The sequence below is a fragment of the Palaemon carinicauda genome, chromosome 36, assembly GCF_036898095.1.
Source record: "Palaemon carinicauda isolate YSFRI2023 chromosome 36, ASM3689809v2, whole genome shotgun sequence".
In the NCBI taxonomy this organism is placed as follows: domain Eukaryota; kingdom Metazoa; phylum Arthropoda; class Malacostraca; order Decapoda; family Palaemonidae; genus Palaemon; species Palaemon carinicauda.
Window position 1 is genome coordinate 68,260,098 of NC_090760.1, and position 17,018 is coordinate 68,277,115.

At 37.7% G+C, this 17,018-nt stretch overlaps 1 protein-coding gene across 1 annotated transcript in view; it reads left to right on the forward strand.

Annotated features, from left to right (window-relative positions):
• The window catches only part of HisT (Histamine transporter), a 17,698-nt gene extending 2,104 nt beyond the window's left edge, over nucleotides 1-15,594 (forward strand). The window contains exons 3-8 of the mRNA XM_068360121.1: nucleotides 9,472-9,556; nucleotides 10,087-10,198; nucleotides 11,204-11,307; nucleotides 13,218-13,328; nucleotides 14,150-14,302; nucleotides 14,889-15,594. Of these exons, the coding sequence (XP_068216222.1) occupies nucleotides 9,472-9,556; nucleotides 10,087-10,198; nucleotides 11,204-11,307; nucleotides 13,218-13,328; nucleotides 14,150-14,302; nucleotides 14,889-15,042 (719 nt within the window). The 3' untranslated portion in view covers nucleotides 15,043-15,594. The remainder of the gene's footprint in view (nucleotides 1-9,471; nucleotides 9,557-10,086; nucleotides 10,199-11,203; nucleotides 11,308-13,217; nucleotides 13,329-14,149; nucleotides 14,303-14,888) is intronic.
• Nucleotides 15,595-17,018: the final 1,424 nt, after the last annotated feature.

Consider the following 17,018-nt stretch of genomic DNA (forward strand, 5'->3'; position numbering starts at 1 on the left):
CAGAATAGAGGCTCACCAGAACGGCAGCTGGGCAAGCCTGAGCACCACAGCAGTGGCCTCCTTAGTAAACAGTTTGAATTCATGGTCCCCGGGCGGGGATCGATCTGCCGCCATGCGAATGCTAGGCGAATATGCTACCACTGTACTAGTCAGGGCATAATGGGGTAAACATTGGCATCTATGTTTAGAAATCAGGAAAGCTGACACGTGATGATCATTAAATTTGTATTATAGCCCAGAAAGGAAACATGTAAAGACTTGATTGAAGTTATTGAGTCCCTTTATGTCACTAATAGGACTAAAGTGCTAACTCTAATCAGGTCTTTTTAATTTTCCTCGTGTGGTTATATTACATTGGATTCTATGTGTATTAAGGGTTCATTTTAAGGTTTTATCAGCATCCAAGCCCCTTATTCCCCCTAGCTAGTACCGAGGAAGGCCAGGTAATGCCCCCTAGCTAGTACCGAGGAAGGCCAGGTAATGCCCCCTAGCTAGTACCGAGGAAGGCCAGGTAATGCCCCCTAGCTAGTACCGAGGAAGGCCAGGTAATGCCCCCTAGCTAGTACCGAGGAAGGCCAGGTAATGCCCCCTAGCTAGTTCCGAGGAAGGCCAGGTAATGCCCCCTAGCTAGTACCGAGGAAGGCCAGGTAATGCCCCCTAGCTAGTACCGAGGAAGGCCAGGTAATGCCCCCTAGCTAGTTCCGAGGAAGGCCAGGTAATGCCCCCTAGCTAGTACCGAGGAAGGCCAGGTAATGCCCCCTAGCTAGTTCCGAGGAAGGCCAGGTAATGCCCCCTAGCTAGTACCGAGGAAGGCCAGGTAATGCCCCCTAGCTAGTACCGAGGAAGGCCAGGTAATGCCCCCTAGCTAGTACCGAGGAAGGCCAGGTAATGCCCCCTAGCTAGTTCCGAGGAAGGCCAGGTAATGCCCCCTAGCTAGTACCGAGGAAGGCCAGGTAATGCCCCCTAGCTAGTACCGAGGAAGGCCAGGTAATGCCCCCTAGCTAGTTCCGAGGAAGGCCAGGTAATGCCCCCTAGCTAGTTCCGAGGAAGGCCAGGTAATGCCCCCTAGCTAGTACCGAGGAAGGCCAGGTAATGCCCCCTAGCTAGTACCGAGGAAGGCCAGGTAATGCCCCCTAGCTAGTTCCGAGGAAGGCCAGGTAATGCCCCCTAGCTAGTACCGAGGAAGGCCAGGTAATGCCCCCTAGCTAGTTCCGAGGAAGGCCAGGTAATGCCCCCTAGCTAGTACCGAGGAAGGCCAGGTAATGCCCCCTAGCTAGTACCGAGGAAGGCCAGGTAATGCCCCCTAGCTAGTTCCGAGGAAGGCCAGGTAATGCCCCCTAGCTAGTACCGAGGAAGGCCAGGTAATGCCCCCTAGCTAGTTCCGAGGAAGGCCAGGTAATGCCCCCTAGCTAGTTCCGAGGAAGGCCAGGTAATGCCCCCTAGCTAGTTCCGAGGAAGGCCAGGTAATGCCCCCTAGCTAGTACCGAGGAAGGCCAGGTAATGCCCCCTAGCTAGTTCCGAGGAAGGCCAGGTAATGCCCCCTAGCTAGTACCGAGGAAGGCCAGGTAATGCCCCCTAGCTAGTACCGAGGAAGGCCAGGTAATGCCCCCTAGCTAGTACCGAGGAAGGCCAGGTAATGCCCCCTAGCTAGTACCGAGGAAGGCCAGGTAATGCCCCCTAGCTAGTACCAAGGAAGGCCAGGCAATGACTGCTAATAACTCAGTAGGTAGATATATAGACCCCACAAACTGCCAACCCCCCTCCCCCCTCACTCCCATCCATTGCTAACAAGGATAGTAAGGTTACGGCACTAGTGAAAATTATCAGTCACCGAGCGGGGATCAAACTCCCATCTCGATTTGTTTCGAGTCACATACGTTGCCACGAATCAGCTGTGTCTGAGAAACGGTTTGATGGAATCTTATTAAATTTGGCAATTATATTTCCTAAGGATTTATATATATATATATATATATATATATATATATATATATATATATATATATAAAATCAACTTTTGAGTGGGGAGAAGTCTTATCTAGGCGCCCTCAACGTCTATTTGTGGGAGGTTGTTACTGGTATATCTCAGGAGAAAGTGAACAGAATTCTGCGAAACTTGGAATTTTTACAATTGCTATTTTTTTTTTGGGGGGGGGGGTGTGGATAGTTCTATAGAAGAGTCTTTGCCATGGTAAACCGATTGAGTGAAGTTTATCTGCAGTTATATGCCGTAGACTTAGATGTTTATCAGCCTTCCTTGTGAATTGGAGCTCTGTTTGTACCTTACACAAGGATTACGATGCAAGAGTACGATTTATTTTATTGAAAGATGATCAGACACTATACTTGAGGTCTATTGATAACGAGTCTACATTGTATTCGATTCAAACTTCAAATACATTAAAAAACACAATCGTAACCCTCCTTTAAACTATTTTTTTATGGTAAGTAGCAAGAAAATCATTCTTTGTTCATTAATATTCTTTAAAGTAAAGATAAATCTGAAAGTAAACAAACAGTAACGCAATTGTACGTCGTGGAGGCGTGTTTGAAGCTGCCGGATTATTATTATTATTATTATTATTATTATTATTATTATTATTATTATTACTTGCTAAGCTACAACCCTAGTTGGAAAAGCAGGATGCTATAAGCCCAAGGGCTCCAACAGGGAAAATAGCCCTGTGAGGAAAGGAAAAAGGATAAATAAAATATTTTAAGAACAGTAACAAAAAAATACATATCTCCTACATAAACTATAACAACTTTAACAAAACAAGAAAAGAAAAAAAGATAGAATAGTGTGCTTGAGTGCACCCTCAAACGATAACATCGCAAGGCCATCCATCGCAACATCAACTAATTCACGTTGACATTCATCACAGGCGCCAGGAACTTTTCATTCAGCTCATAAACAAGCTCCCTTTCGCTGATGGTGATAGCACATTTGCTAAGCACACCTTTATCCTGTTGGGGAAGCTGCAGGGTTGACAGATTGGTACAAACCTCGGGTACGATGGTTTCGAATCTTTACATGTAAAGAACTATAGTACCCAACTCATCCGTGGCGTGTTTCAGCTACTAGGCTAGATACATTTTACCTGCTAAACCTTGTATATTTATGCCTGCCAATATTGGTGGATTTTAATTGACATTCCTGGTTAATTTAATCAATTAATAATGATATGTTTTAATTCAGCTTTTTCATTATTTAGCTACTTTCGTTTACGTGCTTCACTGAGCAACATTATATTGCAGGCATATTTTACTTGTCAGTTATTGTCAAAGTCTACATACTAACTTTGACATATTTAGCCAATAACTCTCGGCATTCCTTTACTACTAACCCTGGTAAATCATCAAGCAACTTTTGCCTGGTTATGGCTGCCAGCCTATGCATATTTTATTTGCAACCCTTGGTAAATTTTAGTTGTTAACCCATGTATTTTCATTGCAATCCGTGGTAAAATTATGCTGTTAACCTTGGCACATCTGGCTTGCAACCCTATGCAAATTTTTACAGAAAACCCTGGCATTTTTTATTTTTAACCATGGGTAAATTTTAACTGCTAACCTTCGCACATTTGACTTGCAACCCTTGGTCTTTATAGCTATAAATCCTGGTATTTTTTATTTGCAACCCGTGGCAAATTCGTGCCGCTAACCTTGGCACATCTGACTTACAACACTTGGTAAGTTTTAGCTGCAGCCCTTGGCGTTTTGTATTTGTAACCATGAGTAAAATTTAGATGCTAATCTTGGCACGTCTGACTTACGTCCCTTTGCAAATTTTAGCTGGAAATCCTAGCATTTTTTTTTTCAACCAGTGGCAAATTTATGCTGCTAACCTTATCACAATTTCCCACAACTTGCTCCAAATTTATCTACGAACCCTGGCGTGTCTGGGCTACTTCCTATTTTGCAAAGCTGGAAATTTCTGTGGCCCGGACATGCAAAGTAAGCATTTTCCATATGTTTCTTACGCTTGTAAAGCATCATTTCGATTTTTAATGGATTTCTTAAACTGTAGAATTCTTCATGCATTGGTTCAAAATCTGAATGATAGAAAAAATGGTCAATTTTGTCTCCAACTTTGACATAAACTGTAAACTTTGACCTTTATTGCTGCCCAAACTGGCATAAAAAACAGGTTTGACTATTTCTGCTATAATTTATACATGAACTTCAAACCTTGGTTCTGATTGCTTCCAAATTAGTCATGAATTACAAAACTTTACCTTCATTTCTGATTTTGCTGTCAACCTTAGCATGAACAAACAGGTTTAAGCTTTTCTATTACCATTTTTGACATAAACCGTCAACGTTGATTTTTATTTCTGACAACTTTGGCAAGACTTATAAACCTTGACCTTCATTACCGCTGTTAACATTACCATAGATAAAGAGGGTTGTCCTTATCCTGCTACCATTTTTGTCATAATTGTCAACCTAGATTTTATTGCTTCAAACCCTGACCTTCGTTGCTGTCAACTTTAGCATAAACGAAGAGGATTGACCTTTTTCTGTTACCATTTCTATCATGTACTGTCAACCTTGATTTTATTGCCGCCAACTTTGGCAGGATTTACAAACTTTGACCTTCGTTACAGTCAACTTTAGCATAAACGAAGAGGATTGACCTTTTTCTACTACCATTTTTATCATATACTGTCAACCTTGATTTTATTGCTGCCAACTTTGGCAGGATTTACAAACCTTGCCCTTCGTTGTTGCCAACTTTGGCAGGATTTACAAACCTTGACCTTCGTTGTTGCCAACTTGGGCAGGATTTACAAAACTTGACCTTCGTTGTTGCCAACTTGGGCAGGATTTACAAAACTTGACCTTCGTTGTTGCCAACTTTGGCAGGATTTACAAACCTTGCCCTTTGTTGTTGCCAACTTTGGCAGGATTTACAAACCTTGCCCTTCGTTGTTGCCAACTTTGGCAGGATTTACAAACCTTGCCCTTCGTTGTTGCCAACTTTGGCAGGATTTACAAACCTTGCCCTTCGTTGTTGCCAACTTTGGCAGGATTTACAAACCTTGCCCTTCGTTGTTGCCAACTTTGGCAGGATTTACAAACCTTGACCTTCGTTGTTGCCAACTTTGGCAGGATTTACAAACCTTGCCCTTCGTTGTTGCCAACTTTGGCAGGATTTACAAAACTTGACCTTCGTTGTTGCCAACTTTGGCAGGATTTACAAACCTTGCCCTTCGTTGTTGCCAACTTTGGCAGGATTTACAAACCTTGCCCTTCGTTGTTGCCAACTTTGGCAGGATTTACAAACCTTGCCCTTCGTTGTTGCCAACTTTGGCAGGATTTACAAACCTTGCCCTTCGTTGTTGCCAACTTTGGCAGGATTTACAAACCTTGCCCTTCGTTGTTGCCAACTTTGGCAGGATTTACAAACCTTGCCCTTCGTTGTTGCCAACTTTGGCAGGATTTACAAACCTTGCCCTTCGTTGTTGCCAACTTTGGCAGGATTTACAAACCTTGCCCTTCGTTGTTGCCAACTTTGGCAGGATTTACAAACCTTGCCCTTCGTTGTTGCCAACTTTGGCAGGATTTACAAACCTTGCCCTTCGTTGTTGCCAACTTTGGCAGGATTTACAAACCTTGCCCTTCGTTGTTGCCAACTTTGGCAGGATTTACAAACCTTGCCCTTCGTTGTTGCCAACTTTGGCAGGATTTACAAACCTTGCCCTTCGTTGTTGCCAACTTTGGCAGGATTTACAAACCTTGCCCTTCGTTGTTGCCAACTTTGGCAGGATTTACAAACCTTGCCCTTCGTTGTTGCCAACTTTGGCAGGATTTACAAACCTTGCCCTTCGTTGTTGCCAACTTTGGCAGGATTTACAAACCTTGCCCTTCGTTGTTGCCAACTTTGGCAGGATTTACAAACCTTGCCCTTCGTTGTTGCCAACTTTGGCAGGATTTACAAAACTTGACCTTCGTTGTTGCCAACTTTGGCAGGATTTACAAACCTTGCCCTTCGTTGTTGCCAACTTTGGCAGGATTTACAAACCTTGACCTTCGTTGTTGCCAACTTTGGCAGGATTTACAAACCTTGCCCTTCGTTGTTGCCAACTTTGGCAGGATTTACAAACCTTGACCTTCGTTGTTGCCAACTTTGGCAGGATTTACAAACCTTGCCCTTCGTTGTTGCCAACTTTGGCAGGATTTACAAACCTTGCCCTTCGTTGTTGCCAACTTTGGCAGGATTTACAAACCTTGCCCTTCGTTGTTGCCAACTTTGGCAGGATTTACAAACCTTGCCCTTCGTTGTTGCCAACTTTGGCAGGATTTACAAACCTTGCCCTTCGTTGTTGCCAACTTTGGCAGGATTTACAAACCTTGCCCTTCGTTGTTGCCAACTTTGGCAGGATTTACAAACCTTGACCTTCGTTGTTGCCAACTTTGGCAGGATTTACAAACCTTGCCCTTCGTTGTTGCCAACTTTGGCAGGATTTACAAACCTTGACCTCCGTTGCTGTCAACTTTAGCATAAACAAAGAGGATTGACCTCTTTCTGCTGCCAACCAGGGCATAAATAATCTGCCAACCTTGCACAGATTATCTTCCAGCATCACACTAACAAATTGTAACTGCAACTCTCAAGACTATCTCAGGTGTACCAACCTCACCATAACTGTCAACCTGGGCCTATTTCAGATGCCAACTTGACGGCAAGAATAGTCATCGGCTTTGGCAGTATCTATCCACCGTCTATTAGTAAGAACACCTCAGATTAGAATTTGTAAATATTACAGTGGAATCGAAAGACAAAGGAGACGCAATTTTTCAAACATATTCGGATTCTATTTCATTGGGAGTTAAAATGGCAGGACAGGATTAGAAATGAAACTATAAGAGAGATTACTCGAGTGCCATATGTGGATGAGATCATGATGAAGGGTAGATGGAGATGGTTTGGGCATGCTCGTCGCACTCACCAAGGGAGATTAGTTCACCAAACTTTTATCTGGGCTCCACAAGGCACTAGGAGAATTAAAAGACTCAGGCCTACGTGGCTGAGGACTATGAAGCGCGAAGTAGGAGATCATGAATGGAGAAGTATTCAATTAAAAGCTCAAGATATAGACGACTGGCGAAATCTAACTGAGGCCCTTTGCGTCAATAGCTGTAGGAGATGATGATGATGATTATTATTATTATTATTATTATTATTATTATTATTGTTGTTGTTATTATTATTATTATTATTATTATTATTGTTGTTGTTGTTTTTGTTATTATTATTATTATTATTATTATTATTATTATTATTCGTGGAAAAACACCCATTGTAAAACACTTCCGTACCACTAGCCTCTTCAAATACACAGAGCCATCAATCACCTCTACACAAATAGAACCATTATGTTAAACAAACATCCAGAAGGAAAAATTTGAGTGATAGAAATTGATCATTTTATCTGTTCTAGTTCTTTAACATTTTTGGTCTCAAGTTCCACTTTTTATATTTCCATTCTGAATATTATTTTTTATTATTATTGAATTAAAAAGGTTTTGTAAGACAACAATTTTAAATAATGAAGATTCAATGCTTTTGTATTGAGAAATATAGTTTTTTAACATATTTCTAAATTAATACTCTGTGGGAAGCATTTTGACGAGAATATTAAAGGTTTAAAGGCCGCTCATGAATGGCAGAGGCAAGGGACAGTGACATTGCCCTATCAAGCAGGACAATGTCCTAGAGACTGACCATATTACATATGATCAGCGCCCAGGCTTCCTCTCCACCCAAGCTAGTAGGCTACCAAGGTGGGCCAGGCAATGGCTGCTGATTACTCAGCATATAGACCTATAGGCTCCCCCAAACACCCCATCCTTAGCTCACAAGGATAGTGAAGTTGCAGTGGCCAAAGGAACTAACGAGTTTGAGCGGGACTCGAACCCCAGTCTGGCAATCACCAGGCAAGGACGCTACCACCAGGCCACCATCGATATTTAATGTGAATATATTTATATATTTAACATAGCGTTGATACAAGAGAGAGTTTTTATGTAGCATGTTTGTTGTGTCTTAATTTAGATATATTTTATATATATATTTATATATATTTATTAATATATTTATATATTATTTATATACATATTAGATATATATTAGATTTATAATAGCTATTTGAAATCGATATGGAAAGAGTTTTGTATTAGTATTTCATCATTAAAATAGATGAAAAAGAAATATTCATTGAAATAAAATTTATAAGTCTCAATTCTATGAATAAAATTAATTTTATTTAAGCAGATATCAACAGACTAAATATTTAATTTTCCCTTCTTTCCTTTCCTCACTGGGCTATTTTCCCTGTTGGGGCATCTGGGCTTACAGCGTCCTGCTTTTCCAACTAGGGTTGCAGTTTAGCTAGTAATAATAATAATAATAATAATAATAATAGTTGTAGAGAAGTTGATCAGTTGACCAGTCTTTTCAAAATGATGCTTGATTTGATCAATGTTCATTTCTGATTATTTCTAGAAACTTTATATGTTCAAGTAATATCTTCCGCTTTATAAACTCAATTTTTGGCTTTATAAACACTCAAACTTTATCTTCAGCTTTATAAACTATTTTTGGATTTTTAAATACTCAAACTTCATCTTCAGCTTTATAAACTCAATTTTTGGCCTTATAAACACTCAAACTTTATCTTCAGCTTTATAAACTCCATTTTTGGCTTTATAAACACTCAAACTTTATCTTCAGCTTTATAAACTATTTTTGGATTTTTAAATATTCAAACTTTATCTTCAGCTTTATAAACTCAATTTTTGGCCTTATAAACACTCAAACTTTATCTTCAGCTTTATAAACTCTATTTTTGGCTTTATAAACACTCAAACTTTATCTTCAGCTTTATAAACTCAATTTTTGGCCTTATAAACACTCAAACTTTATCTTCAGCTTTATAAACTCAAACTTTGTTTTTTCAGCTTTATAAACTCACTCGAATTTTATCTTCAGCTTTATAAACTAAAATTTTATTTTCAGTCTTATAAACTCAAACTTTACTATCATCTCTATACACTCATACTTTATTTCAACTCTTATAAACTCAAACTTTATCTTCAGCTTTATAAACTTAAACTTTATTTTCAGCTTTATAGAATTGAATTTAATTGTCTGCTTTTATAAACTAAAAGTTTAATTTTACCTTTATAAACTCAAACTTTATTATCAGCTTTATAAACTCAAGCTTTATTTCAACTCTTTAAACTAAAACTTTATTTTCAGCTTTATAGATTCAAACTTTATTTTCAGCTTTATAGACTCGAATTTAATTTTTAGCTGTATAAACTAAAAGTTTAATTTTACCTATATAAACTCAAACTTTATTATCAACTCTATAAACTCAAGCTTTATTTCAGCTCTTTAAACTCAAACTTCATCTTCAGCTTCATAAACTCAACCTTTATTTTCAACTTTGATTTTGACAGTTTTCAGAGAAAAGCCCCCAACTCCGCCCAGTACAGCCGCTGTCACTTCAGAGGAATCAGGGTCCTATCTGGAAGGAGTGCTCAGGTGAGAAATAGAGAATATTTGCAGTATTTGTTGCTTTTTATTTCGCTTTTCAAACTGAATAAACTGAAGAAAGGTATGATGAAGGAGAGGAGATAGAGATGGAGGAGAAATAGATGATGGAGACTGTAGGGGAACAAGATAAAGATAGATATTTTCTCTTTTTTTTTTTTACTTTTTCGTTCTGGGAGGAAATGAAAGAATGGCTATGATTTTGTTTTTGTATTTTAAAAAAAACGGAGGAATGCAGGAAAATAGAAGAGGACCAAGAAAAATAGCAATATTTTCTTTCGTTCTTTCAAAGTAAAATTAAAAAACGAAAGAAAATTAAAAAAAAAAAACTATTTTTTCCTAAAAATCCCTTCCTTTTTTCGTACATTTGTTGGAGAGACGTTGGCTTTAGCTCTTTCAGTGCACTATATTCAGAATACTGTAGGCATTAATGAAGGGTCTTTATAGCTTCTGTTTAATCCTATCAGCACTAATTCCTTTCCATTTTCCCAACCTCATGACGTCATCCTCTTTTTTTTCAGATTGATCAAGAACCGAGGATACCTCTTACTGCTTCTGTCATATGGAATGAACGTTGGAGCCTTCTATGCAATTTCCACCCTGCTGAATCAAGTGGTGTTGAAACATTTCCCGGTAAGTTCTCTCTCTCTCTCTCTCTCTCTCTCTCTCTCTCTCTCTCTCTCTCTCTCTCTCTCTCTCTCTCTCTCTCTCTCACAATGGAAAATTCACTTAATTGGCATGTTATTTTATATTGGTGTTAAATGGAAATGGAAAAGATAACCAATACATTTATTTCCAAATATTTTCAAATTGTAAATATTTTCATCTTCATCTATCCATTAAATGTATGTTATACATTCCTTCTTTAATGAAGCACTTATGTACTGACAATGAAAAACGTAAAGGTTTTTACCCTTCTAAGTAAAGAAAAAAAATTCCAAGCACTTTTAGTTAAATGATATATTCCTGATAGTCTATGATTTCATAGTATTTAATTTCCCTTAGAGATCATGCCATGAAACAAAAAGCTTTTAACCTAAATAGTCAAGAACAATACCACCTGTTTCCTTCAATTATTTGTTCATAAAAGAAATCTTTTAATTTAAAAAAGTAAGACCAATTCTCCTTATTTTCTCTTAAATGATTCATTCATAAAACAAACAGCTTTTAACTGAAGAAAATAAAGAACAAGTCTTCTTGTTTTTATCTTGATTGATTCATCCATAGAACAAACAGTTTTTAACTTTAAAAAAAGAAGACCAAGTTCCCATGTTTTCCCTTAAAACAACCAGCTTTTAACATGGTTAATTCAAAAGAATTCCCTCTTATATTTTAATGATTCATTCATAAAACAAACAGCTTTTAACTGAAGACAATAAAGAACAAGTCCCCTTTGATTTTATCTTGATTGATTCATCCATAGAACAAACAGTTTTTATCTTTAAAAAAAGGCCAAGTTCCCATGTTTTCCCTCAAAACAACCAGCTTTTAACATGGTTAATTCAGAAGAATTCCCTTTTATATTTTAATAATTCATTCATAAAATAAAGAGCTTAAAACCTAAACAACTAATAGTGATTTACCAAAACAAATAGGTTTTAACTTGAGAATGTTATCAAAACATCTTTCCTTTTTCAGAACGAGACAGAGAATGCAGGTCGAATTGGCCTCCTGATCGTATTGGCTGGAATGATGGGTTCCGTCGTGTCAGGAGTCATTCTAGACAAGACGGCAAAATTCAAGTGAGTAACCATCTTTCCATTGCAGTGGGAGATGAAGGAACCAGAAGAGAGAATGGAAGGATAAGTAATAGAGTAGAGAGAATTAGGTAGGGTGGACCCACTTACAGGTTTAAAGGCCGCTCATGAATGGCAGAGGCAAAGGACAGTGACAGTGATATTTCCCTATCAAGCAGAACAATGCCCTAGCTGGCCATATATACATATGATCAGAGCCCAAGCTAGGACCAGGGAGGGTCCGGCAATGGCTGCTCATGGCTCAGCAGATAGACCTATAGGCTCCCCCAAACCCTGTCTTCCTTACCTCACAAGGATGGTGAGGTTACAGCGACCAAAAAACTAACGAATTTGAGCGGGACTCCAACCCCAGTCTGGTGTTGAATAGTCAGGGACATTACCACATTAGCCACCAAAACATGTCTTGTAATTTGGTAACAATTGGATGTTCTTTTGATAGATGTTCGAAGTTTTATGTGATTTTTTTTTATATTGTCAATTAATAATGGTAATTTCCTCCTTATTTTTGGCTGTGACATTTTCAACGACTCTTGTTGCAGAATGAGATTTATTCGTAAAAAAATTTTATCGGAATTTTTATCAGAATTTTGATAATCTAAGTCATCCTGAAATTATATATCCAAAGCACGTTATTTATTAAGAAGAATTTACGTTTTAGAAACACCAGACAATTGGTTTTAGAGTGTTAGAAAATATGCTGTTATTCGTTAGCTAGTGTATTTTAGCTCATTTAAAATCATTTGTTTCTCATAAAATGAGAACTGATAATATATATTGGTCAGCAACGTTGTGAAAATAATTAACAATGTTCCTTTTTCTGTGCTTGAAGGTTTCAGAACGTTAAATTATAGATAAGAGGATAAATACATTTCTCAGTTCAGCTGACCACGAAACTCAAGTGACAATTATTAAAAAAAAAAAAAAAAATCTTTATTTCCTTATGTATATTCATAAATTCTTTTGACTTCGGAACAAGCAAACCAGTTTAAACCAAATTTTAACCAAATCTTTCTCGAAGCAAAAAAAGAAAAAAAAAATAAATAAATAAATAGATAAGTGTGGAGCCAGTATTCCAAACACTGGATGTGTATGGAACAAAATAGTCCTTGGAAGTATAGAAATACTCCTCCAGAATAAGCAAATCAGTTTTAACCAAATTTGATGCATATTTTCCCTTGGTAAAGAAAGGATTCAATCAGGAGCCAGAATTCCAAAGACTAGATGTAACAGGAATGAAACTGTCCTGGAAAGTATAGTAATAGTCTGGCCTTCTGCACCATGAGGCTCAATACTACACAGTATTCTAGAAATTTTATTCCAGCTATGATCAAGCTACTAATTATCTTCCTAATCGGGTAGTTGAATCGGTGGAGCTTCAAAAGTTCAAACTTGCAGCGAATGTTTTTTATGTGAACAGGCTGACATAAGTCTCTTTTTATAGTTTATTTATGAAAGCTCTATTTTAATGTCGTTACTGTTCTTGAAATATGTTATTCTGAATATTCATTACTTCTCTTGTAATTTATTTATTTCCTCATTTCCTTTTCTCACTGGACTATTTTTCCCTGCTGGAGCTCTTGGGCTTATAGCATCCTACTTTTCCAACTGAATGTTCATTACTTCTCTTGTAGTTTATTCATTTCCTTATTTCCTTTCCTCACTGGACTATTTTTCCCTGCTGGAGCCCTTGGGCTTATAGCATCCTACTTTTCCAACTGAATGTTCATTACTTCTCTTGTAATTTATTTATTTCCTCATTTCCTTTTCTCACTGGACTATTTTTCCCTGCTGGAGCCCTTGGGCTTATAGCATCCTACTATTCCAACTAGGGTTGTAGCTTGGCTAGTAATGATAATAGTGATTAACCAATTTCTTTACTCCGTTTTGATTTCCAGAGCGGTCACTTTGACGGTGTACGTCCTGTCAGCGGTATTCATGGTGGGCTACACTTTCATCTTCAGCTTGAACATCTTATGGCTGGTGTTCCTCATGGCAGGATTACTTGGGTTAGTAACATTATGACTATCATTATTATCATTCTTCTTTTATTATTATCAGTTTTATTTATATCGAAGATCAAAATGCGCATCGAATCATTGCTGTTTTGATTCACTCTGATTCCCTGCTGACCCTGTGACCCTGTAGTGGAATCATTATTTTTACTTCTTTCCGTATCATTGTCAACTTCATTATTATTTTCATCATACGCAAGTTCATGTGGAAGAAGCTAAAAGACTTAATTTTTTGCCGAACTTAGTTCCATGGAATGAATGATTAAAAGCAAAAGAGAATTATTATTGTGATTACTAAGGTTTGAAAATAGGGTAGATATAATTCGATTCATATCGTCCCGGTTCTATTAGCAGCTTTATTTTGCTTTATGATCCTTGAATTCAGTTTTTCTTTTATGTATGCTAAGCAGACTTTCTTGCCCTTCATTGAAGATATGCTGTATTGATTAACCCAAAAGGAATAACAACATAGAGTTGAGATTAATAAAAAAATTTCAATGAACCGGCCTCATATTTTACATCAGAACTTGCAAAATTTCACAGTGACCCACATCACTGTCTATAGACTGGCCCTTATGTTCATTTCAGTTGGAAGACTGATGCTTGCATCTATTTCACTATCAGAAGACTGAGATCTTAATATCTCCTTAAGACAGACTCTTACAATTGTTTATATATCTAGGGTGACCTACGTCCATTTAACCGTCAGAAGCATGACACCTATTTCATTGTAACTATCTGAAGAATACAAGATTGATACCTATACAACCATGTCCTAATCTGGAGACTGATTCTCACTCACGTCCATTTTGCAGCTTCTTCATGACAGGATACCTACCAGTTGGCTTCGAGTTCGCTGCAGAATTGACTTATCCTGAAGCTGAAGGAACTAGTTCTGGACTCCTCAATGCTTCTGCTCAGTTCTTTGGCATTTTGTGTACGATGGCTGATGGACAACTATTGCAGGCGTAAGTCATGCTTTTTGCTCTGACAATGTATGATATCAGCAGTAGTATGGTCAACTAATGGAGGTATTAGTTGTTTCTTGACCTGAAACTTTGTTTAGAATAATTGCTGTTATATTTTGGCATATTTTACTTGATTTAAAGCTATTGTTTACGAATAGTCGTATGATATCAGTTGTAGTATGGTATAATATTGCAGAGTAAGTTGTTCCCCAATACATAATTCATTTATCAAACTTAACCAAAAATCTGCGTGTTCTCAGTTTTGTGTCTTTTTCTCAACGTATTTTTTGTACATAGGAGGTGGGATGGCAGCAATAACTATTAAAAGATTGAGTCATCAACACAATTACACAGTCGCTCATTATGTTTATCTAAATAATCTCCAACAGATGTTTTGCCACATTGCCTTCTAATTTTAACTGTTAATTCTGTTCTGTCACTAATTACACACAACATATTTAGCAAAGAAATAATCCTGGTGTTCACCAATAATCCACAAAATAGATAATTCTGTTCACCATTATGTAAGTTAACAGATCCGAAAATGTAACATCCAATTATTTTTTTCATTATTCATCTGCAACAGATATGGTGACATCGCAGCCAACTTTCTGTTGGTCATCGTGCTACTTGTTGGAGTGGTCATGACAGCATGCATCAAAGAAGATCTCAGGAGACAGGCTGCTACCAAAAAGACGGGCGCACAGGCAGGAATAGACGACAAGGAACCCAGGGTCTAGGACCGTTTGTGACCTAAAGGGGTCTAGGGCTCTCTGCGACCCACAAATAGGTCTACGACACTCATATATAAGTTTAGGGCTCTCTGCAACCCTCATATAGACCCACAACTATCTACGGCCCTTAAACAAGGTCTGCGACTACCTGCAAAGTACTAATAGGTCTATGACTGTCTGTGATCTAAATAGTGCTAGGATTGTCCATATTGCAAAATAGGTCGAAGACTGCTTGGGGCCCACAAATAATTCTGATTCATCTCAGTATTATATTACATAATTTATGCTCTTATTATTAACAATATGTATGTGGGTATGTTTGTGTGTACATATCTGTCTATCTAATAATCCGACATGTTCCATGTAGATATATGACCAGTTGTAAGTTTTACATACATGTATGTATTGTATCATTGTATACACACACATGCATATATACATAAGAATTTATGGAACCTCTTTTTCTCAACTGAAAAACATTTCTTGAAAGATCCAAGTAAAATTCTACACTTGGACCATTTGATGGATGAGCCAAACTAAAAAAAAAAGAAAAGAAAAGATATGGCATCACATGCAAACATATTAAGTTGTGTTTGCACATAAAATGTAGACCTATATCCTCCCCTAGGACTTCCATGTGAACCAGATTAGTGATACATCAATGTGCATTAGACCTATTCGTCTTTCGATTTTTAATGCTGGCGGCAGCTTAGTAGCAAACTACAACAGCAAAATGGCCAGGGACAATATTTTTTTTCTTTTTTTGTCATAGCATTGTACCATACTTTTATACATTTAGGGAAGAATTATACTCCGGAATGGAGCAATTCTCGTCGAGACTAACGATAAAAGACTGTGAGTCAAAAGACACTAGATGTAAGTGATTACTACAAGAGTAAAAATACAGTTCTTTAGAATAATCCAGTGGGTACAATCTTCCACATCTTTGTCTATCTTTGGACCAACGTTCTGATTTGTGTCCCGACAACTTTGGAGATTTACATGTTTTGAATAATTCACCTTGCTGAAGTTATGAATTACAACAGAGAAACTTTATCTAATAGTATCCCTATTTTCATTAGGGGTTAGGGAAACTATACCATTGTAGTTTCATAACTAAAAGACAAATTTCTGATTATTAATGCTTTTCAGAGCATCAGCCTTAGATAAAGCCTCACATCTGTAAGCATTCAACGTAAGATATTTTTCTCACATTGTGAATGTGTTTACTAAGGCGTTGAGATGAGGAACTAAATACCGTATGTCACGGAAACCATATTTTCTACAATTCTTGCAAATAACGTACCACTTTAAAAGAACTCAACCTTCTGAATAGTCTTTGTAAATGCTATTGTTTAAGGTAAATTAACCTATGTTGAGAAAACAAAAGAAACACATCTTCTTCCCATAGGTGTCTAGAAGTTGCTGGTATAAAGGAGAGGATTAGTAGGGTGTATCAATAAGTATAAGGTACATATATTTCAATGATCTAGTGTTATTAATGTATATTGTCGTAGTGTTTTGTAAGCATAACCTGTGCAGCTTTTCTTAGGCCCCTTCTGCTGTGCCTCCGTTCCCATTTCCTTTCTTCCATCTTGCTGTCCAATCTCTTCACTTTTTCACTTCATAATGCAATTTTGGAGTTTCTCTCCCAGTTACAGGAAGGTCTTGAATAACCTCGGTCCCAGCACCGGACCATATGGCCCAAATTCATAACTCCAAATCAGCAGGCATAGCTAGATCATGAGCGTATTATGGTGTTTTTTTTGTATATATATGACTGTAAATATATATTTTTGACGTGTGAATGTCAGGCCCACTTGTATGGCACAAATGTGTAATGTATGGTTGTATGTCAATAAAAGGATTTTTTGGGCTCAAGCCATGGCGTCCTGATGGAAGGTTCCTGTTTGGTAGCTTCCTTGGGTATAAGACTACTAAGATATTCCCAGAGAATTTAACCACAGGTTATCACAGAATTC